Consider the following 25,609-nt stretch of genomic DNA (forward strand, 5'->3'; position numbering starts at 1 on the left):
TTAGTATATCAAGTGGGAAAAATGTTCTAACTTGGTATAAGCTATCATACAATCCAAAAACAAGTCCACCACATAGTTTCAGATATAACAGAAATGTGTTTGAAGAAGGGGGTATTTTGATAAACACAGGCCATAATCACTACAGCTCAAGATTCTGTTGTGCTTTGACTCATTTCTACTTAAGTTGAATTAACTCTAGGTCGAAGTTTAATAATGGGAGAATCATAATCAGAAGGTTGGAATAGAAAGGAAAAAGAAATAAGGAGAAAGAGCAGTTAATATTTACTGAATACCATTTGTACTTGCAGGGTAGTCAGGTGCTGGCTTGACACTTTCAAATTATCTCATTTAGTTCTGTCAACAACCCCATGACGTAAATGTTATCCCTATTTTACACCTCAAGAAACCCAAGGTTGTTCAGCTAATGACTGGGCAAGTCAAGGTGAAAGTTCAAACCCAGGCCTGTTTAACCCAAGCCTCTTATACTAAATATATACCATACCACTGTTCAATAAACTGAAGTTTGTAAAAATGACATATTCTTTCCTTTAAACAAAAAGTGCCTATTATTCCATCCAGAAAATGCATTATTGCCTGCTTGCTTACAGTGAATTATCAGCAAAACAAAACAACAATAAATGTAACATTTTCTCCAAATAATCTACCATAATGACAGTAAAACCTACTATTATCTTGTTGATTATTTGGATACGCTAATGTTTCTGAATTCATTGACTCGAAAAATACTCAGAAGACAAAGTAGGCATACATAAATTATAACTTAAAACATTTGTATACCACTATAATTTCCAAAGGACTTTCTTGTGTATCAATCAGAAACTTTCTGTGCATCTTCAGTTATCAATACCTTTGGGGAAGTCTAATTAGTCTGATCCTTTATGTGATATCTTTGTTCACACCCACAATTCTCACTTGCAAATAAAGGGCTTTGAAACGAAAATAGGCATTTTCAGTGGTCCAAACTAAATTAATTCCTCTGGTAGAACCTCTGGTTCTCTGATGTGTTTGAAGGTACCAGGCTTTGGAAAACTTCCAAAGCAGTGCAGAATAGCTACATAGACAGAATCACTGAGAAATGCCAAGTTATAACTTTAAATATTAATAGAAAGACACCTTATCTTAGAGACTGAGTTTTTAAAAATTTATCACTTATTTTGAATTGTTGTGAATCAAGACAAATAAAAGTGATGGTTTGACAATGTATTAAGTACAAATTACTAGCTAAATGGATGGTACTCATATGACACCATAAATTGCCATATTATGGTATCTTTGGGATTCAAAAGCATCTTGTCTTCTCTTTATTTAATTAAATATCAAGTTGCTCAAATCTGAGTTGCTCTCACCATAATATGCTACAATAATGTTCTATATGCCCACAAGGTAAAGAAATAACCCTTTTCGAAAGGCACAAAAACACTATGAACAAGCTATCTATAAGTTTCAAAGCTACTTTGAAACATTTTAATGCATACGGTCTACTTAATTTTAACCTATATTCAATCACTATAACATTTTTATTAAGGTTGACACCTTATCTTTTTACAAATAACTGATTGATAGAAGTGATGAATTTTTAAACTTCAGGTGAATGAGAGAATGTTAGTTAAAAACGTGTTGTGAAAGCAGCCTAAAATGTTCATGTCAATTTCAAATACTTTCATGTTGGAACACCTGTCTGTCATAGGGTGACCTGTATCCTCTTTACCTCGAAAAATCAAAAGTATTAAATTACTAGTTGAACCTCATTGCCCCCTCAACCACGTTAGGTGATGAAAATCATGAAAGGTGAAAACAGAACAACCAAAAGGTGAAAACTGAGCAATTTCATATCAGACTGTAGCCAGACCATGCCTAACAGTAAGTGTAATCAGAAATGGAAGAGTAAAGAATATCATCAGTTAATTGTTTTTTTCATTTAGCTTTTTCAGTGTGAGTAAAATTCATAATTACGGTTGCTATTATATGTAAACTCTATTCCAGATAGAGTTGAAATAACGAAAACTGTAACCAAATAAACATTATTTGGATATTGATACATATTTGTTTCTCATATTCATTTGTTTAGCTGTTTTATAACTTATGACTCTTTTTTGATCCATTCCCACATGAGGAAGGCAAAAAACAATATAAATGAAGGCAAAGGCAGAAAGACTGATTTTCTTTCTCTTTCGACAACAGATAAGTAGGTCACTCAGAGAATGTAGAAGAGTTAGAAGAGTTCATCAGTAGAAGAGCTAGTGACTGAATTTATTACTAAAGACAGAATTTATAAAGAGTTGATTTAGAAACCAAAGGAAGGTTGTAGTTAAGGCACCAGTTGCCTCCAGTCATAGGAAATTACCTCCTACTCAAATATTATTTTTAGCAAGAGTCAACATGATATCTATGAGCTGGAGGGCACTAGATGATTAGGTGGGCATGAGGGCACATTCTCATGTTGTCAATGCTCAATATCACTAACTGTTCCTTTACACCAGGCCTTAGATCAGATTTTCTGCTCAGATGTCTATAGGATTCTTATCAAGGATGACTCCTCCAGAAATTGTATGACATATTTTTTATTTGGCCCAACTGTATAGGTGGTAGAATATCCTACTCTTTCATTCTCTTTAAGCAGATATATAGTATCAACTCAGACTATACTTCATTTAATGTAACTGTGTATTCTACCCTGTATTAAAGACTTATTACATTCTTTGGCTATCTGAAATGATCTGACAATTTCTGAGTTTAGGGCTTCCCTGGTGGCACAATGGTTAAGAATCCTCCTGCCAATGCAGGGGACACAGGTTCGAGCCCTGGTCCGGGAAGATCCCACATGCCACGGAGCAACTAAGCCCATGCGCCACAACTACTGAGCCTGCACTCTAGAGCCCGTGAGCCACAACTACTGAGCCCATGTGCCACAACTACTGAAGCCCGCACGCCTAGAGCCCATGCTCCGCAACAAGAGAAGCCACTACAATGAGAAGCCCGCGCACCGCAACGAAGAGTAGCATCCACTCGCTGTGACCAGAGAAAGCCCGCGTGCAGCAACGAAGACCCAACGCAGCCAGAAATAAAGAAATAAAATAAATTTATTAAAAAAATTATATATATATATCTGCGTTTAAGCAATTTACATACCTTAGTTGGCTTATATTTGGAGAACAAATATTTTTTTAATTTTTTTAAAAAAGCCCACTTGCCAAACTTCTTTTGTATGTTCGAGGTCATTTATGAAGTTATCAAATTATGCGTGTTAATTTTCCAATTTTATGACCCTAAGTATAGGTAAATGTTAACTTAGAATGACTCAAATTGCATTATGGCTAAGATACATACTTTTGGGTTTTCCCATATATACTAAGTTACTAGTGAAAGAAAATGTATCTGTCCAATTTTATTAAATTGATGGTAGAATAATATACTCAAGGAATTGTTATACACATCAAAAAGTGGTTGTGGATACTCTGTCCAACAAAGTTGTTAAGTCTTTCTACAAAAATACCATATAGGCAGTTTGATGTCTCAAAAATAATACATCAGACTGAGATAAATTAGTGCTGGCAGATGTAACTAACAAGCTGGAAATTGTCAAATATGAAAGTTGCTCTTTCATATTTGAATACAGTGCCATTCTTTCTGAACTGTAAGCTTTCTTAACTGTCTCTAAGGAAAGCATTCTTTACTGAGATGAACAAAAACTTTAGTGAACTGCATTTCCACCATGGCAGCGTTACCTGAGAAGCATGTGTTAAAAACAAAAGTTCATATGTACTCTGTACTTTCTGTTCACAGCTCAAAATGAAGTAAAAACGTGGCTTAGATCAGTTAATGTATTGGATTACAATTCCTAAAAAGGGTGTGGTGAGAAGAAACAGAAGGTGGAAAAAAAATATTTCCTGATGAAATCACAGCATTACTAACACAGGTGTAAAGTGTATCATGGATGTGAGCAAAAATCAAACAAACCTGAAGACCAAGTCATTATGTTGTTAACACCTTAAGCAAATTCCACTCACAGCGTAGCAGAGTAATTAGAAACAGAGGGAAAAAAATATGTCTCTCAAACACACACACACACACCCCCCCTCCGACATGGCATGGATGAAAGCTACTTCTTGAGAGTGGAAGGGTATGGGAATATTTTTACATTTTCGCATTTGTTAAGCAACCTTTTCTATAACAATAAATATACTGGCTTTGTTAATACTGCCCTTTTAAAACTAACATTTTTTGAGTAGTTGTAAATGATACAAAATTAAAAATGTAAAATTTATACATTACCAAATCTCTCTCCTAGCCTACCTACAGGCAACCACTATTACCAGTTCCTCTTTTTTCAGTTTCTACTTCCAAATATATGCCAGAAATATGTACGTACCCAAATGTAGTATGCTATTACATTGTCTTATTTAATTCTCACAACAAACTAGTGGAATTTGCATAGCCATGCCATTTTACATACACAGAAACTGAGGCTCAGAGAGGTTCAAATAATTTTCTCAATTACAGTTAATTAATTTGGGGAGTACCTTTAATACCAAGTGAGAGTATATTCTAATGTCAAATTATGTTCTTTCCTGAAGCATGGCAGAGTTATAGCATAGTTATAAAGAAGCAAGTAACCTCAATAAAGGAAGTCACAGCTTTTGAATTAAAATGATGCTGCAAATATTTTGAGGGATTTTACCAGGTCTAGTATGGCCTGCTCATTTTTCTGTATCTTGCTATTCAACTGATCCAGAAATTAACTTAAGTTGGCTTTAATAATCTCCTCTGTCAATAAGCACTAAATATCTCTGAAAATTATTCAATTACTTTACAGTATTGGCTAGGTGAGATCTGGGCTTTCATTTAAAAGCTGTTTCTCTGAAATGCCTACCGTTCTTTTCTAGCCATACATCCTGTCCTTGACTCATGCAACTTCCCTCATTCTCTTTTCCTTTTCACAAACCTATACAACTGTTTCAAGGAAGTTCTAATATAAAACCAAAACTGCGGTGTTTCATATTCTTTGTGGACATTGTGTGGTTGCACGCCATATGAACTATGTAATACTTAGTTGTCATCATTCTTTCTCAGTGGAATATTAAAATAAATAAGCAAATCCCTACTGAGAAACATACCACAAAATAAAGCTGCTCTAGGCACACTTTTACATACTGCTTTTTGAGGAATATCTATCTTTTTTTGTTCAGTATGCAATTTAAATAAGTATAGCCTGCAGGTTCAAACAAGATAGGACTCCTCCCCTTTGTTTAAGACAGTTTTCAAATTTCTGTGTGTGCACTTAAGGAAGTCATCCAGACGTAATCACTAGGCCATCTGCGAATAGGAAAATTATAAGTGTGTTACACTTGCTGCATTCCTTCAGGTCTTAAACTTTTGTTAAAGTGCTCCATAAATGGATCAAATGGACTGAAATTGTCTACTGTTCCAAAGCAATAGAGGAGATAATTCATGCTGTAATGGTTTTATTCTTAATAGTAAAAGGATCAGTGAAACAGCGATAAAGTAAACACTAGAGAATACTGGAAAAAATATATTTTCAAGTTAATGTTGTAGTCAGTATGACTAGAGTCTTACTTTGTTGAATAGAAAAAAGACTTTTTTAAAATAAAAAGGCTAAACTTTATGAAATTATTATATGTCAAATAATAGCCTAAATTTACCTTTTAAAAATCTAGATGTATTATTCAAAATTCTATTAGAAAGTTAACACCTGAAAAGTTTCACTTATTATTTTTTTGTGTTATCAAATAATTACTTTCTATATTTTATAAAAAAGAAAACAAAAGGAAAAAGAAAAGGAAACAAAAAGCTACATCATTTCTACATGATTATATAAAAACATGTATTCAGGAGTAAGGTAATGACCCAGAATCTTCTGTACTTTAGGTTATTGGCATACTCAAAAGTTAAAACAAGAAAACAAAAAAAGAAAAAGAAAAATTGTTTAATGATATATCACTTTTTGTGTATTATTTAATCCCAGTCCAGAAGTGGTTAAAAGCATGTGGAAAGAATTCTCTATTTTTCGATACAAACTAAAGTTTTCTCCTTCTGCCTACTTCTATCTTTCTATTTCTATCCTTTTGAACTATGGCTAAGCATTCACCACCTATCTGCAATGTTGAAGTAAAAGAAGAAAGAAGAAAACTGGAAAGGAAGATGGCTAAAGAAAAGGGCACAGGAAATACATAAAATGTTTTGTTAGATTAAAGAAAGAAGAAGAAGCCCTAAAGTCAGAAAAGATGAATACAGAAGGACTTTGTCAACTCAAGGTAACACAAGGGGTCTCTGTCAATTGTACTACCATTTAGTTGGATTGTGCTGATTAAGCTGACCAAATGCTGAGAGTGTGACAAATCTTGGGACTACAATTAACAACCCAGAGTGAATCTCATTCTTTCCTTCTGACCTGTCAAAATTCCCCCTTGAAACGCCTCTTCCCAAAAAATGAAAATCAAAACCATATTTTTACAAAACAAAAATTGTAAAGGTCTAGGGGGATGTATAGTGATTGAGCAGCCAATTTTAAAGATACTATTAAACCATTCTGATTAAAAAGAATCATAGACTAGATAGTACAATAATCAAATCAGCATTTAGTGTTTCTTCTTTTCAAAATATTTGAAAATATCTCAACTGACATACTCCTAAAATATTTTATGATTAATAATAAAAAATCTTGGTATATAACAAGGAACATGCAATCTGGCTATTATCTATAGAAAATTCACTGTTTAGCTGACCGTTGACTGAGTACCTATTAAAAGAGATGCCGTCAGCAGTTTAGGGTCATATGGGCTCTTCCCACGGCCATTTTCAAAATGTGAGTCTTCCAGCTTAAAAATGTTGTCCTGTAGAAAAGAAAAAGAAAAATTCAATTTATTTATAATAAAAAGTATTTTTAACATGCCAGTTAATCAGAGAGAGGGTGAGTATTCTTCTGCACTATCAAGGTGTATTATTATTTGTGTAAACTTTAGAGATGACAGAATAACTTAAGGGGGATAAAACCTAGCTATTACTAGACAAATATCTATTTAGCTTGGTGATTTTTAGTAGCATTTAGCATGTTGCAAGTAATTGTGTATAAGTGAACTCTAAAGGACAAGCACGCTATGATAAGAGTGATCATTTTATCACATAGGTATGCTAAGAGCTACCCTAATGGCTCTTGAAAGAATGTTAAATTTAAACAAATGACTCCTTTACTTCCTTCACATAGAGAAAAAATAACAACTCACTACATTAGATGTCTGCAAGAAGATACGCTATCTCACTTTTCTGTATGTACTTTCCAGAAGGAAATAGTCATAGCAGTCACGTCCTCCACTCTGTCATTCCTACAACTTTGATGCTTACAAGCTCCTCAAGCATTTTAAAAGTACTCACCTTGGAAGGTGGAAGGTACCTGAAACTATCCTTATCAATTTCTCTAAGTGGGAAATATCAAACTGTTTATTAGGATGGGTGTGCCTAGAGATAGTGTCCTTAGGACAACAAGCACAGAGGTGACACATTTTTATCACAAGGAAGTCTGCTCAGTTGAGGCTCAAGCACCCAGAAACTTAAGTGAACATTTGACTATGGTAGAAAGTATGCCAGAAAGCGCTGCAACAAAATCCTTAATAAGGAGATGACTAACTCATGCCTAAGACACTGTCCTCAGAATGTGAGGCTTCTATATGACAGTGGAGTAAACTGGGGTATTTCTCAGCATTCTTTTCAGAACCAAGTGCTCTGGAAATTAATTAGGTCAGAATATGTATGCATTTTCCAGTAGCACATTAACTTGTCCACACTGAAATAAAACACCTTTTTTGGCAATTTCTCTACTATTCACATAAAAGCATTTTCTATATTCTTAGGATAGTAAATGGTGTTCATTTTATGGCTAATATGGGTCACTTTATTTAACATTTAATATCTCTGATGGAGCTAATGGCAGAGTTTCAAATTATGACTCTTAAAACTCATTTGAGTTAGGGAAGAAGAGTGAAAAAGGAAGCAAACCAAAAATGTTCTCCATTTTTACTACTGTTAAGTAAGAATTACCAAGTCTCCTCTTTCCTTGCATTGATTCTGTACTTGGTAAATAGCTATCCCCTAGCAATGATGGTTCTTTAGCTGAATTCTAAAATTTACACTGTGAAAAATTTACGGGGTTTCTCAGAATTGTGCTAAGTTGTAGTAGGAAGGGCAGTGAGTCAGGAGTCAGGCCCAGTTGGGCCAATGATTAGCTCTGGTTCTTTGGTGGCCAATTAATATCTCTGAGCCTTCGGTTTCTAAAAGTTAATGTTGATAAGGATATTTAATCTCAAATGTTTATTGTGAGGATTAAAGAATTGAAATAAAGTATTTTTAAAGCAGCAAAGAAACAGACACTATTTTTATTCTATTAATACTGCTCATATTACTACTACAAGAATATGAAAATTTAACACAAGTTGTTACCATTGTTGTAAACTTTCCTACCAGAACTTGAAAGAAATATTACTTAAAAACAGTTACATAAGTCACCAAATTATAAACTTATTTACAAATACACATTTGTCATAGACACTTGAATATTAAAATTATAATATGAAATTTATTGCCATATACTAAGAAGAAGCATAGAAGAAATCTTAAGAAATATTTAGGTATATTTTGATAAAAAGTAGGAAACAATCCAAAATAAATAGATGATATACACTCTACTGCCACTCTACTACACTCTATACATCTCAGTAGATGATATACACTCTACTGCCACAATGATAGAAAATATTAAAATTTGTCTATGTGATTAGTCCTCATAGGTTAGAGGAAGCATCAGGGATAAGTGGTGGTGTGGCTGAAAATATTGTTATGAATATTAGTATAAATTTCTTGCCCTCATAAGACATTTTACAATACTGACAAAGACAGAGGAGCTATCTGTCAAAGTGTGAGACACTTGATGTCTGGGATCAGGTATCCACGTTAGTAAGACAATGCCAAGGTATATGAGAAGTACTTGCAACCTCGCGTTTAACATTTGATTTACAAGGTAAAGGATTAAACTTCATAGGAAGAGAGGTTAAGCATGTCAGTTACAGTTTAAGAGAAGATGAAAAACTATCCTTTGTCATGGTGTCAGGTAATGCGTTCAAAGCCGGCCTCCTTTTTCTTTTCCGTCATTTTTCCTTTAAATGGAACTCTTGCCCAAATTTCTGGGTTTCTACAGTGTAATTATTCTATATTCTTATAGGATTCTACTGAAGGGTAAAAGATTGAATTTCTTTTCCAGCCTAGTGATATGGGGTCTGGAATAAATATAATTTGCTTTCTGAATAGGGAAGTAAAAGATATTTCTTACATACAAATGTTTGTAGTGTAAAATTCATACCGATTACACATAGTAATGGAATCTAAGGCTGTTGAAATCAGACAGAAATGGATATTATCCCTGGCTGTGCCTCTTATTATCTGGGCCTCAGGCAATCCCTAAACCCTTCTGAAACTCAGAGTCATCTATAAAAGGAGGATAGGAAAATCTCATAGGGTTGATTGGGAATATTTACTGCAATAATGTATATAAAACAATACTTAGTATGCCCTCAAAAATATTCATTAATTTATGTTTTCATTGTTTATAGTTACCAAAATAAGATCACTCTTTCCTATACTGATTAATATCTCTCATGCTACAGTGGAAATGCCTGCCTATATATTCATCAGTAGAAATTAAGACTTATGTTTAAAAATATGTAAATACTTTGGACTCCCAAAATGCACTGAAAATTGTTCATTTCTATAGCTAGACCACAGTCCAGTTCAAAAGCTTTTCTGACCAAAAAAATAAAATCATTAAATATAATATGTATAGGAAGCAACCTAAGTGTCCATCGACAGATGAATGGTTAAAGAAGATGTGGCACATATATACAATGGACTATTACTCGCCATAAAAAGAAACGAAATTGAGTTATTTGTAGTGAGGTGGATGGACCTAGAGACTGTCATACAGAGTGAAGTAAGTCAGAAAGAGAAAAACAAATACCGTATGCTAACACATATATATGGAATCTTAAAAAAAAAAAAATGGTTCTGAAGCACCCAGGGGCAGGACAGGAATAAAGACGCAGATGTAGAGAATGGACTTGACGACATGGGGAGGGGGAAGGGTAAGATGGGAGGAAGAGAGAGAGTGGCATGGACATATATACACTACCAAATCGAAAATAGATAGCTAGTGGGAAGCAGCCGCATAGCACAGGGAGATCAGCTCCCTGCTTTGTGTCCACCTAGAGGGGTGGGATAGGGAGGGTGGGAGGGAGACCCAAGAGGGAGGGGAAATGGGGATATATGTATATGTATAGCTGATCCACTTTGTTATACAACAGAAACTAACACACCATTGTAAAGCAATTATATTCCAATAAAGATGTTAAAAAATATATATAATATGTATAAAAATTCTCAATTAAAAAGGGCTACGCTTTTAATATGTCTGATGAACTTAATGTGATTGACAGACACCAATATTGCTGTTTCTGTTATCTTGTGTGCGAAACCTATTAGATGTGTGAAAATACTGACCCCTTGGAAAAGAAGTCTGTGTTACTATAATTGTATATTCTATGTTGTCATACGTAGCATATCACGTAGACAACTGTCTGGCTGTACTTGGAAGACTTTTTGAAATCTGATTGCTACTCAATGATTTTCTGTTTTAAAGAGTGTTAAACAGATCACATATGCAAGTAATAAGACCAAAAATCTTAAGACCAATGTATACAATTAAACCACATAGCTTATATTCTTACTTGGGCTGAAATACTTTTCATTTTTAGTAATACATGAACAGAAATCTAGCTGCATGGATTCTAATTGCTTTAGCAGATACTGTGAGCATATCATATAAGTTATTGTGCCATATTTTATTACATGATTGCATCAGTTTTCAGCAACTATTTTTAGCTTTCAAGACCACTCTTTCCCCTTTGTCTTCTGGATTTCCTGAATGTTATTAGACTGTGGTGAGGTAAGACATTAGAGGAAATAATAACTGTGCTAATGTCTAATCCAAAGTTTTATAAATTATAAACCAGTGGTGACATCATGGCAATAAATTTCCTAAATCTCAATCTTGTCCAAGTAATAAATTTAGGGAACAAAGCTGCAATTTTAGTTGTTTTATTTAATGATTAAAACATAAATGATGTTTGTAAAAAAGAAAAGAAATGAAAAGAAAAGAAAATCCGATGTATATGTGATAGAATAACCATTCTGGGTGGGGAACTATATAAACTTAATCAAACCCAATACTTGGACAGTATTTTAAAACATACATTATTAAATTTTTTCAAATTGCTCTTTCTCCTCTCCTGCTCTTTACAAAGATACTTTGTTTGCCAGTTCTAATGAATTATCAAGTATTCCTTGGTCACACCATATTTTTCTCATCTCTGCCTGAACTATCCCCAGCTCACCCGTCCTCAACCCCAGGGTGAACTTCCTTTCCTTTAAGACTAAATTCAAAAGTTACTTCCTAGGAGAAGTCTTCAGAGCTTCCTGGAGATATAATTTATTAGTTTCCTTTGTGCATATCCTAATTAACAATAGTACACAAGCAATGACAATACTGGGTAAAACTACTGGCTTCAGCAATGAAGGGACGTCATAGGATCTCATAGGAAATACTGTGACATACTATATTTTACCCAAAGGAGGTCCACTTGTGGATAAAATTCATCCGGATTTACTTCTCTTAAAAAGGTGACTCTAGATCTATGCTGTGCAATTCTAATAGCCATGAGCTACATGTAGCAATTTAAATTAATTAAAATTAAAAATCCTATTCCTCAGTTGCACTAGCTACATTTTAAGTGTTTAATAGTCACATGAGACTTGTGAATACAATACTGCACAGATGCAAACATTTCCACTGTCACAGAAGTTCTACTGGACAACACTCTATTGGACAACACTCTATAGGACAACACTCTAGATCCTATTCCCTTAGCAGCAAAGAGTAGAACTGAAAATCAGAGGCCCTCTAGGGAAAGAAAATTGGTCCTCAGACCACAATCATAGTAGAAAAAGTTCATGAAATCTACAAGGAAAGATTATAGTAAAATCACTAGTTTTTTATTTTTATTAGCTAGGGATTACCCTAAGTAACTTTTAATGGCAGGACAGATGAACAAATACATGCCCTGTATTTTTTTATATGCCATCCTTCTTCCATTCAAATTACTCTTCCCTAATCTATGCAGGCAAAAATTTTACTCATTGTTTAAAGCTTAAGTCATAATACCAGTCCATTAAATGTTCATTAATTTTCCCCAGCAGAAGAAATATTTTCTCCCTGGAACTTGTATAGAAATCTATTCATAATCTCTTTGTGCCATTTGTTACCTTCAACCTTGCTATTCAATAATGCACGTTTCTCTTTTCTTCCTATTAAATACTTTTGAGGCGAGGGAAAAATCTGATTCATTATATTTCTCCCAAATACTAAGATAGAACTTTTCACTGAGTTAAAGCTCAATGAAAGAAAGAATGAATAAATGAGTGACCGTGTGACTGAGTAGAAGAGGCACTAGAGAAAAGCTATATCCAAGGAATAGCAAGGGCATTGCCCTGGACTCTAGGAGCTAACCCTTCAAGGATATGACACAGATATGAACACAATTGTGCAGTAGAGGCCAGACTACAAAATTCAAATATTAAACCTACCTTTAAAGTGAGTTTTAAGAAACATGATAATCTTTAACTTTTTAGTGTTGTATGTGTCACTATTAATAGATTATTGATACTTGTTATACACTTCAAATACGAGTTTACTCTTACTATAAAAGATAAAAAATAAAATTTAATGACAAAAGAGCATAACATTACAATCCCTTTGCTTTTACATCCCTGTTCCTCTTTAATTTTCATTGGGCCTTGTAGTTCATCAGTTATTCTTCATATTAAGCTTGTTAATAAATATTACTCCTTTCAATAGAGCCATTTTATTGAGGGAAAAGTTACCAAAATTGTCCTTTGTAGAAATTCAAAAATCTTTCTTATCAATGTAATAGCTCCATAATTCCAGGATAACTGTTTTACCTGACCATTTTTTACATACAGAAATTACTCCATGTATCTCTGGGATGTTGGCTAGTGGAACATCAAACTGGAGAAGCTCTTTGGGCTTTTGCCAAATACAATTTTCTACTTATAAAGTATATATAATTTCTTATCGGGATTTGCGCTTCTATATTATAGAAACTTTCTAATTTATATGTTTTCTGAAACACTATATAAATATTAATATGTACAGTAAATATATATTGATCTGTGACTATGTAAGAATTATGTTTGGAATATGAACGTGAAAGGTCTAATTATTTAATTCAATGAGCAAGAAATTACAATAAAAATTATATAATAACATTACATACATATGCTATTACAATGTTTATAAAGTATTTGGTAGCTATTTCACTTAACATTAAACACATACTAAGTGTTAATAATGTCCTAAGAGTTCATCTATATTTTTTCACTTAATCTTCAAACAACCCTACTATTATTGTGCCAGTTTTACAGATGAGAAGCAGAGACATTTTCCATTTAATACTCAAAGTCATAAAGACAATAAATGATGGAGTAAGAATTTGATAACAGAACTCTTTCCAAATCCAGGTTTTTAACCACTACATAAAAAAGTGGGCTTACCATAAATATTACGTGAAAAAAAAAAACTGAGTGAGATGTACCCTATGATAGTAGAAACTGGAAACTACAGGAGTTCAAAGTGGGGATAGATAATTTTATGTTTCAGCATATAAAGAAAAGCTTTATTTGATTTAGTCCTTTAAAAATGTATTTTGATGGGAGGTGAGTGTATCTGGGAGTACGCATGTGTATGTTTGTGTGTTCATTGGTTATGGGTGCAGAGGGCCAGAGGAGCTCATAGAGAGAGGGCAGAGGAAAGCACAGATGCAGGTTAGTCCATCTAGAGTAAACAGCATGAACAAAATCCCCTCAAAATAGATATAATTCATATAAGTAACATAAAATTGAGTTTAGACAATGAAGACTGTATACATATATTAAGAGATAAGGTGGATAAATAAATTTGAAATCAAACTGTGGATAGTTTTCTGTGCCAGAATAAGCAATTTAGCATGCATTCATGACACAGTGATAATTTTAGCTGGAGAACAATAGCATCAAAGAAGTGCAATATTATGATGAATCTGACAGTGACGCATAGGATGATTTAAAGATACATGAGCCTTGTGACAGGAAAAGACCTATTGCCATAGCCTGGGGAGGGGAGAATTAGCTCTTCTTACACACTACGGCAGTTTAAAGGAATTTTTTATGTTGTGTGTTATGATGGTCAAGTCATTTAGCTTCTTTGTATTTCACGTTTCTTAACTTCAGTTGCATCAGAATTCCCTTTAATATTCCAGTGAAGCTACGGATTCTTTGTTTCAGAAAATTGAAGCTAAGCATACATATGTTTTATAAGCAATCTTTAGGGTTTATTGACTTTATGTAGTCATGGCAAGAGTTTCCAAATCAGCTATTCTACAAAGACCTTTCCATTTCTAACTTGGTATGATTCTCTCATCCTATCCCTCTGAATTTGGACATTTGCTTCTGTTGTTCTTTGGCTCTGTCCTTGAACATAATACAGGGATTATCCAGACTTTTAAAACCCATTTTCGTTTTCATTCTCTACATACTATTATTTGGTATTCATTTATTTTTATAAATTCAGCTATTGAACTTCAGCCCCAATCCCTCTGCTATTCTAATCATTCAAACTTGGTTTCCTGGCCTGTATGAAATCTTCAATTTTCCATGGTTATTTCAAAATTGAGAGCTATTAAGAGGCCTTGGCTCTTCAAAAGAATATAAGAGCAATTACGAATAATAAACTTCATAAAAATTAGCCTGTCAGAAAGAGTTGTTTAACAATATACGTTGTGGGAAGATACAAAAGAAATATAACCCTGGTATCTGTCACTGAGGGCTGGGAAATTTAAAAAGTAGTGCTATGTGAATAAAGCAAGTATAATTTTCTGCCCTGATTATATTAGTCCTGTCTTTGATTTCACTATGATTGCAGCCATACTACATTAGAATTTTATTTTTCTCTACAATCTAATAAAACATTGCTGCAAGTAAATGACTGACTGCTAATTGAAAAAGAATCTCAGTGAAAGATAAGCTCAAGGAAAAGCTATATACTTGTAAAGATTTTTAGAACTGAGTATACTAATACCTTCTTCTCATATTATTGATAATTAATATTTTTGAGTAGTTATAGCTGTACAATAATTACAAGATTTGGTTTTAAATCCCAAATGTAGTCGTTTGATGCTAAAATGTTTGGAGTCAATAATTATAATTATGCTTATTCAATAATTGCCAATACATGTCAAATATACACTTTGGAAAGTAAATTTTTCTCAGCAAAAGCCAATTATATGATAATTGTTTTGACAAAAATGTATTTTATCTACTAAATTAAATAAAAATATTCCAGTTATATAAAATATAGTCCAATTTAATATTCATGATATGTGATCCCTTTCTAGTTACATCTATGCAGACTTTTTTCACTGAATATAATTTCTGTTCCTGAGGAATTCTGAGGATCCAAAATAGAAATAAGGATAATATCATCAGGGTACACAACATTTCTATAAAGTTTATCTCTAGATTAAATGTAAGTAGGAATGGTTAAAATCATTGATTTCAATTTCTATAGTCTGTTCAAGCATTGCTTTAGTAAAGCGGAAAAATTACCTCTAAAATTTGTCTCCAGAGATTATATGGCTTTTCTGCGACTCAGATTTTTTGTTGTTGCTATTTGAATTTGAAGGTAGATGTGGTCAAAAATATTATTGTTTAATAATTATAAAATCTAGATTATATAACCCCTTGTGCCAATTATTGATTGTAAGCTCTAAAACAAGTTTCAAAAATCTCTTTGATGTGTCAACATTCTTATCTATGAAAATACTCCACATAATTGAAATGAAAATACTCCACATAATTGCCTCAAGGATTCAATGAGATATGCGAATTAACATAGGAAAGCATACTTAAACCATATAGAAATTTAGTTCATTATAATTTTAATTATCCTAAATTCACTATTATCGGTACATCTTTATTATGATAGCATGTTGATAACTCATTATCTATGATAATGTAATAGCTAATATGTGTTAAGCAAATATTAGCCAAGCACACTCTCCTAAGTGCTTTATAGGTATTTACTTTTTTATCATTACAATACCCCTTGAAGTACATAGTGTGATAACACTAATTTTACAGATGAAGTAACAAAGACTGAGAAAAAATGACTTGCCTAAGGTCACACAGTATATAGCAGAGCCAGATAAACAATTTCCATAACCAGTAATAAATGGAGGGATTCTAAAACCTTATTTTTTGTGTTTGATTCGTACACCGTGTTACTTTATAAATACACATCATACATAAAGTGTTATAATAATATCTCTTAACTCAACTGTTTTCCTTGTATTTCAAGCATACGTTAGGTCCTGAATTAATCTTAACTGAATTGACCATGACAGATAACACTGTATTTAATATAGTCCCCACATTATACTCTAATACAGTAAAGACAAGTAGAAAAAAACTAACATAATTCTAACTTTATTTGCAGAAAAATATATGAAATTACTTTGTTTCCAAGTTTGTGAGAAATTAGTATCACTTTATTCATTGTCCACCCAGTAAAAACATACACTTCTTACAGCTGGATTAAATAGGATTTGCCCTCTAAATTTAAGGGATCCGAATTTATCTGGGTTCCTCAAACAAACATCAGTGACATAATTCATCTGCTTTTTGTCATCATTAAAATTAATGGTATAAACCAAGGAAAACAGAAAGCATATGTGTTCATACTTCATGTAGATTATGTTTTTAATAGGAGCTTAATTTGAGTTTATGCAGATATCTCATACCTGTCATGGTTTAATCATTCAGCTATGAATGCCTGTTAACTCCCAAGGTATATAACAATGAGAGGGAAAATTTTATCTTGGCTAGAATGAGAAATTCCAGAACATGAACAATTTACTCTAAAATATTTTGCCCCAGTGAGACCTGGTAAAGTGAGCTCAGTCAAAGAGCAAATCAAAAGTCCCCAAAAAGTAAAATAATGGAACAATTCACTTGATCTTTCCATGTGCATTTTAAGTCTTCTATGTCCAAAACATAGTTATTTTGTATTTGCCATGCTATAATTTCACAAAGCATCAGTGTTTTTTATCCTAAACTGTGAAAGTACAGCTATTATTTTTAACCACTTCTTTTTATAAATGTGTTTGTCACATCCATGATTAGACACCACTGGGGAATTTTATCAACCTAAATGTAAATATGTCAATAGAAAGCAGCATATGTTCTGTAAGAAGTACTGGAATCTACTCATATGGTTTCTTTACATTTCAAGATTTTTTCATAGATACCATCTGGGAAGCAATGAGGCCAAAAGAACTAACATTTTATTTATACCAAGCTTTGTTTTAGCGAAGCTTTGTCATTCAAGTGTTGTTATAATCATATGACATAAATATACGATTTTCTTTTAGCAAATTAGCAAAGATTACAAAAATAATTTTTATTTTTGGCAAAGGTATTTTAGAAAAGAGACAATCCTGTCAATTCTTGGGAAGAACATAAATTTTAAAGAATAATTTGGGAATTAGAAAGCTCTTTAAAAATGTCCATATACTTTAACTTGATTATTTTACTTTTGGAAAAATATACAAATGAAAATAAAAATTTAAAAATTAAAGTGAGAAGAGGTTCACCATGGTATTTAGAAGACTGAAAAAAAATTTAAATGCCAATAAGAGGAGGGTAGTAAACTATGACCTATCTACAAAATATATTATGATACAGATATTAAAATAAATGTTTATATTAAATATGTTATAATATCTAGAATTAATACCTTTGTTAAGTCATTGTGGAAGCAATATGTAGTAATACAACAACTACGTAAGATACATGGAAAAAAAAACTTGAAGAAAATTCATCAAAATATTGAATCTCTAGTTTGTTATTTAGGTATTTTTTCTATATATATTGTTTTTATATACTTTTAATATTGTATACAATGATCATGCAGCCCATGTATTAAAAACAAAACCCCCCAAAAACCCCAGGGTTACTATATCTTAAGTAAACTTTCAAATTGACAGTGCATGAACTGAATCTGGCCCAGAGACATGCTTTATTTAGTTGACATGCGGTTTTGAAATCTTTAACATGAAAGCCTTTTCATGAGACTTAGAACTTTTCATAGGACAAGTCAACGTTTCCATTGCTCCCCACTTTTTGTGTGTTTCCATTTTCATCTTTTTATGTCACCTGCATGGTACCGTAGGTATTTAAGTTTGCAACCCCTATAAAGCATTGTGAATTACTTAATTACCAAAAACTACATTGCATTATCATCTTATTGTCTCCATTTTTCAGATATACTTCAAATAAAGTTTAGCAATTAATCATGGCTATACACAGAAGTTAATGGGAACTTCAAAGTGATTTGAAATTCAAATTGTCATAGTATCATAAATCTCCATAGCTCTTCACTCATTCTTTTTATATAATTAAATAAATCTATACATGCACTGCTGTTTAACAATGTCTCTGTTTTATTTAGAAAAAATTAACTGTTCCAAATATTTATATCTAAATTAATTATCCAGAATTCATAAGACTTGATCTTTAAGGCTGTGAGGTTAACTACTGCAAAATACAGGCAGAGTAGTCCTTAGAGAAGTACCCAGATATTGGGTGGCTTATTTTGCTTTCAAATTAATGACGAGGAAGACATTCTGTATCACATGTTGAGTTGACTTTTGGGTCATTATTTCTAATCTACTATAGTGAACACCTGTGTTATTTATAAATGTATCTCTCTCACTGGTAGAAGTCAGTTTCTGGCTATAAAGCAAGATTTTTTTGTTATCAAATAAACAATTATAATTACACAACCTAGAACAAATCAAGCATTTTTACTCGGTTTATTTTTATTTATTTATTTTTTATGACTAACTTATTACTTTCCAGACAATGCAAGAACCTTAGAATATACCATATCCATTTATTGCTGCTTCCTCTGGCTGGTGAGCAATAAATACATTTTTATTCCATTTTTCATGGATAGGTGCATCTGTCTTTCACAGCTCCTGGTTTTATGCAAGGAACTCAGCTCCAAAATTCTGCTTGCATGGGTCTGAGGCTGTGCACCCTGTCCTCTCTGTGTTTCTTAAGAATTTCTAATTACATAAATTTTATATTATAATTTCATTTAAGAACTACATTTTGTTACAGCTGTCTTTTATAAAATTTGATAAGCTGTATGGCAGTTTTCTTGGACTTTGTCTTTCCCAACTAGAAAATTCCTAACCAGGAATTCCATGTGGATTCCTAAACCAATTGTTTTAGGAAATGATCTTTTATCCAAAAAATAACCTCATTTTGTCTTCAGTTACTATTGAGCCTTTCTACCACATTCTAGAACCTGGGCTAATTTTATAACACAGATCTTCTTTTTTAAGCTTTCTATGTCCATCTTATTATCTTGTCCTGACGTCTATGATAAGTCTCTACTGTGAATCTTTCATTGTATCTGTAATTCACATATACACAGATTTCAAGAAGTTCCCTCTTCAGTAAGACTTCTATGCTACTTTCTTGTATAAAAATGTACTTCCTTCCTGTACATTCACATCTGCCCTGGTAGGTCCGATAGCTGGAATCACTATATCATATTGATCCTTTCCTACCATCTAAAATGCTAGACCCTCAATTTCTGTCAAATATTCCAATCATCGTTGTATTACTTACTCTTCTACCACTGGTAAAGATCATTTTAACCACTGGTAAAAAGCATCCTTTTCTAGCCTGAAATCTATAAGCCACTACATTAGGTTGCTACAAGAACATCAATCACACTACTTTAGAAATACATATTCTTAAGGAATATTTCTTATCTATCTACCTATATGAGTTTTCTATTGCTGTGCAACAAATACCACAAACTTAGTGGCTTAAAACAACACCTATTATAGCCCAGTTTCCGTGGGTCAGAAGTCTGGTCAAAGTTTAGCAGGAACCTCTGCTCGGGATCTCATAAGGCTTAAATCAAGATGTCAGCTGGGGCTGCAGTCTCTTCTGATGCTCAGGGTCTTCTTCCAAGCTCATTCAGTTTTTGCCAGAATTTAGTTCCTTATAGCTAAGGAACTCATAGTTACTACCATCTTCTTTGAAGCCAGTGGAACTCACTTTTCTCCACTTGGTTTATTAACTAGAATGTTTGCTGTTGAAAATCATACCTTACACCTAAAATTACCATTTGCATGGACTGGACATTTATGTCATTGTAGATGACATTTTCAATTACAGAAAACATAATAAGTCATCATTATAAATTATTTTAAGAGTAGTTGAAAGCTCAATTAGTATCTTGCTCAGCTTGTTGATGCCCATTTATTACTCTTAAAATAATATATTTTAATCCCTGTCATTAAGAACTGTAAAATTTTAGGTGTGGAGAGAATACTAACACATAAAGACAGAGAGTAGTATAAAATTGAATACTGTAAGATATGACATATATTCCTACATACTTTGTAGTATACAAATTCAAAATGAAGAGATATTTTTAATAAGTTGAAGAAAGCACATGATATATTTGTGGCATAATTAGAAGAATGAACCAACCTGAACAATGAACTGATGTGGGAATAACAGGAAAGAAAAATTTAGCAAAATTATATTTTCTGTGTCTTGGCATTGTTAAATTTTTTTAAATTGTTAATATTTTCCAAACCTATGTTTGATCAATACTGATGGGTAATATACATAATTACAGTTAGAAAGCCCCTAGACATATACATATGTTTTTATATATGTATATACATATATATACAAAAGGAAAAACTAGAAATATGCAGATAGCATAAAAAAGTTATGCTAGACTACTAATTATATTTATATGGATATGTAGTTATAAATATGAATGCATATATGTACATATAAACACATTTGCATATATTCTATATATTTGATCTCATATATTATATATTACATATAAATACATATATAACTTAATATTATATATATTTTAAGGTACTTCTTAACCATGATACTGGGTTTACAATTTTTTAAACATATAGATGCACACAAACTATATTGCATATTTTAAAGGTTAAGAGAACAAAATACTTTTTTTCATTTTTAATTATGAGATTGACTAAAGGTTCTCTGTTTTAATTTCTGCCCTCTTCCTTGTTTTTTCTTTCTAACATTGAGAGCAAGATTGAGGATGGCTTGCCCCATGGTGGTAGAAGAAAAATACTTAAAAAAGGAGTCTACCTTTTGGGGTAGCTTTTCAGTTTGCCTTGTAGCTTTGGTTTGATGCTGCTTCCTTAAAATTATTTTATCATTATCTTAATTATCCATGCTACTGTTGTATGCCAACAGTAATGAATAGCACTAGCCCATTGTTAATGCCCATTTATTACTCTTAAAAAATATATTTTAATCCCTGTCATTAAGAACTGTAAAATTTTAGATGTGGAGAGAATAGTAACACATAAAGACCGAGAGCAGTATGAAATAAATACTAAATACTAGCAGTATAAAATAAAATAAATAAATACTAGTAGTATAAAATTGAATACTGTAAGTTATGACATATATTCCTAAATACTTTGTAGTATACAAATTCAAAATGAAGAGATGTATAGAGAGGCAAGAAGTATATGCTCTTGAAAGACTAGAATATATTACATATGTTTCATTCATTTTCAAATTGTGAATTATTTATTTGGGCTGAATTCTAGATACAAAGCTATATAACAAGGATGAGCAGCAGGAAGGGGAAAGTGGAAAGAACTCAAGATGATAACAAAAGAGTGTAAAAGATAATGAAAATGGCAGTCGGTACACTGTGGAGTGGAAATTTAGGTAATTTCTAATATTACTGTCATCATTGAAGAATCCTGTATTACTAAATAAAGAAAAGACTATTTGAAAAAGAAATACTTTTTTTTGGTCATCTTTATTTTTAATCTTGCATACAAGTGGTGTTCCTTAATTTAAAAAGAAAAGGTTATACTATATTAAATCTTGTAAGAATTTAGTCCTGAGGTCCTTTTTAAGATACGACCAAGGAAAATCTAGGAGCATGTTGATTATGAAAAATTCTACAGGCAAAGTCCATAGTGGTATTAGCTTTTGAGCTCAAGGAATTCCTATATCAACCAGTTATGAAGTCTAACAAGAAATTCAAGCCATCCAAAATCTGCACATGGATAGAAAAACTAAATTTTGGCTGTATTAAAACATTGCAGGTGGCATGCTCTCAGAGTAGTCATCCATACCTAAAAGTACATAGTCAAATCTTGTCTGAAGTGTACAGGATCATTTAAATAATATATAATGCCAATTGCTAGTGCTATTCATTACTGTGTCATTATAGTTATAATCAAAAGAGAGGTTTCATCCTTAAAATTTGATATTAGAATTTAATCAGTAGGATACGACTTCACAGAAACATATAAAAACATTTATAAAGAATGTCAAAATGTGAAGGAGGTCCAAATTTGATTGAAATCTAATCACTTAAAATTATTTTGGTAAATAAACCAATTTCTGATAACATTTTCTATATTTATATTGAAGGGCATTAAATTATGATCACCTTATAAGAGATGGTTCACCATATCTATTTACTATATGTATGTTTTTACTGATATTTACTAATATAATCAACTAAATACAAATGTAATTAACTAAATAATAATTTGAAACCACATTTATTTAAAAATACATAGTTCTTTAGTATTGTAGGTAATAAATGTAAATAAAACCAAAATGATGACTGACTCAAATAAGGGATAACCATGGCCTCTAGATAGTCTAGATTTATTAATATTACTATTTTATGCAATCCATCAAAATAAATGAAACCACTGAAGTTCAGAGAGAATAACTGATTATTTAGTATCTCAGTTTTAGAACCTTTCCACCAAATAATTCTGCCTCTTTCCATGGTCACCTTTGTGTGTTACTGTTACAACATTTATTCTTAAATCCACAGTTAATTCTGTAAAAGACATTATTCTATATACAATACAAGCTACATTTCAAGTGCCATTACTAATTATCTTATGTTTATTTTTGTTGGCCTGTTTCAAGTCCAGATTTCTGCTTGGCTGAGCATCAGTGATCATACAAGTGGTGGGTGTAGAGCAGGCTTAGAACCACCAACCATTTCAATGAAATTTCAGTTGGTTACACGTTTAATGGCTTGATTTTTGAGTCAGATTTAATTTTATAGAATCATTCACAGTTTTGCTACAGTTCTTAATTTCTTTATCTCTTCCAAGTCCCTAAGTGTTATTTATTTATTTCTTTTGATGCTTTAAAATGCTTTAAAAAAAAATAATCGTAAAGACTGGGAAAATGATGACCTGGTTATTGTGTCAATGCAGTTTTTGAAATTATTGTACATACTTTGAATAAATGATCAAGTAGCTATAAGATAAATGATATTTACACTATATTTGAAAATAATCCTAAAATTAGGTTAGATAATAAAATAACACAGTAGGGAAATTATGTCTGATTAATGAATTGTAATTCTGTACATGTTTCTTTATAAATTTTCACTCAGAAAATCTGAAACATTAAAGGAACCAATCAGCTCTCTGGAGAGTTGAATTGAGACAGTGAGTTGAGAATAAATGCATAAAAATTCAGATGAAATTGCTTATGGCATGATCTGGTTATTCCAATTGTCCACAAATAATAAAATAATCCCTTAAACCCATTTTGCTTAGAATGCCTCATAGCTAATTTGGAATGTCAAGGATATGGGGGCAAAATTCATTTCGTATCTTAAATAGTTAGCAGTACAACTGTTGCTTATCTATGTGGTATTATAAAAAGTCCTCCCAAAAGAGGCGAGATACTTTTCTTTAGAGAGTTATTTTGTGGTTTTTAAACATTTCTGGAATTTGAGCATAGTCTCCTATCATTTAAATTTATGCTCCCAGATATGGCATGTATTAGAAATCTAGCTCCTCCTTATTTGAAGACACTCAAATTTTGCTAATGCCAAGGTAGTACGCATAAGGAAAAATGGAAAACTAGGGAGCTTTCCAGCTGGTTAATAAAAAGCCACAGCACCCATTTGCTTCATATATCCCATATCTTAAGTCAAAATTTCTGAATATGAGCAAAATAAAGTAGGAATCTGTCCTCAACAGTAGGTGAATTACTTTTGTCTTTATAGATACAGACTGTCCAATATTCTGTAAACCTGCTTGTGAGTCACTATTCACTGATATTATACATTGTCAAAGACAATGCCATTAGGAAAAATAAAGTTACAGTATGTTGAAACCTAAAAATGCCTATGAAATGTGATGCCTAACCATGTGGGTTTCTCAAGGGATGTTAAGAATAAAGGATAAGAATATGTCAGTATTAGTGAGGGAGGATGCTACATGTGGAATTTTTTTTTTTTTTTTTTTGGCTAACTGCACGAATGGACTGTATTGAAGTTTAGGAGGAGCAAAGGGAGGATGAGAGGGGGTGTCTAGGAAATAAGAACATAGATGTAGGAGGATATCACATTACACAGAGCTTTGAAACTGATCGTAAAATCTTAGACACTGTTCTGGGGGGGAAAAAGTAACTGGTGGGCTGAGATGAGGGCAGTGAGTGAGCACAGATGGAAATGGAAAACTGCTGCAAGATCAAGAAAGAAGAAAATATGATAGGAACTAAGTTGAGGAATATCCTGAATCATGTGCTAAAGTTATAAACTGTAGCACAATTGGAAAATTTGAAATCTGGAATTTTTTGTAGATAAAATTCCAATAATATTTAACAGAGAAAAAATAATTAGAAAACATGAAATAAATTTGTTGAGCTATTTATACCATAAAATTAATTTTATCTTAAGTATACCCTTATATTACTCTAATTTTTTGTATCTTCTTTAACCTTTTAAAAGTAAATGAAGCCATCCTCTATTTTGCATCCCCTTTGCACTTTTAAAAATAAAAGAGGCAAAATGGAAAAGATGCATATGAGTGGATTATCATGAAGACATGACTGTTGTGAGTCAGAAGCTTTGACACATACAATATTTTGGAAGAGGGAAGTACAACTGAACCTTAAATGTATAATCAAACCAGACTGCTCACCTTCCACTAATTTTTTGGTTTTATTTTTCCCATCTTGTTGTTGTTTGGCACTTTATAATTGCTTCAGTGCCCAAACATAGGTGTCACACAGAATCAGGGAAGAGGCCAGAGCAATGCTGTTTTTACTGTTTTCCTACCTCTATAGCTATTATAAATTGTAGGTGCTCTGTGTGATCACTTTGCAGAACCAAAGGGTGAACATCAAAGCCTGCTGCTATTGATGTGGCTACTACAATTACTATTACCACGGTCCCCTTTGCCTACCCTCTCTCTGATACTAGCATTAAATTACAGCAGCACAAGCTGAGAACATAGGAAGATGCGAGTCCTGTGCTGGCTACTTT

The 25,609-nt window shown here is 32.4% G+C and overlaps 1 protein-coding gene across 1 annotated transcript in view; it reads right to left on the reverse strand.

Annotated features, from left to right (window-relative positions):
* SEMA3A (semaphorin 3A) overlaps positions 1-25,609 on the reverse strand; it is a 226,535-nt gene that overhangs the window by 100,921 nt on the left and 100,005 nt on the right. The window contains exon 5 of the mRNA XM_061197662.1: positions 6,779-6,872. Within this exon, the coding sequence (XP_061053645.1) occupies positions 6,779-6,872 (94 nt within the window). The remainder of the gene's footprint in view (positions 1-6,778; positions 6,873-25,609) is intronic.

The sequence above is a fragment of the Eubalaena glacialis genome, chromosome 8 (assembly GCF_028564815.1).
Source record: "Eubalaena glacialis isolate mEubGla1 chromosome 8, mEubGla1.1.hap2.+ XY, whole genome shotgun sequence".
NCBI classification, from domain to species: Eukaryota; Metazoa; Chordata; class Mammalia; order Artiodactyla; family Balaenidae; genus Eubalaena; species Eubalaena glacialis.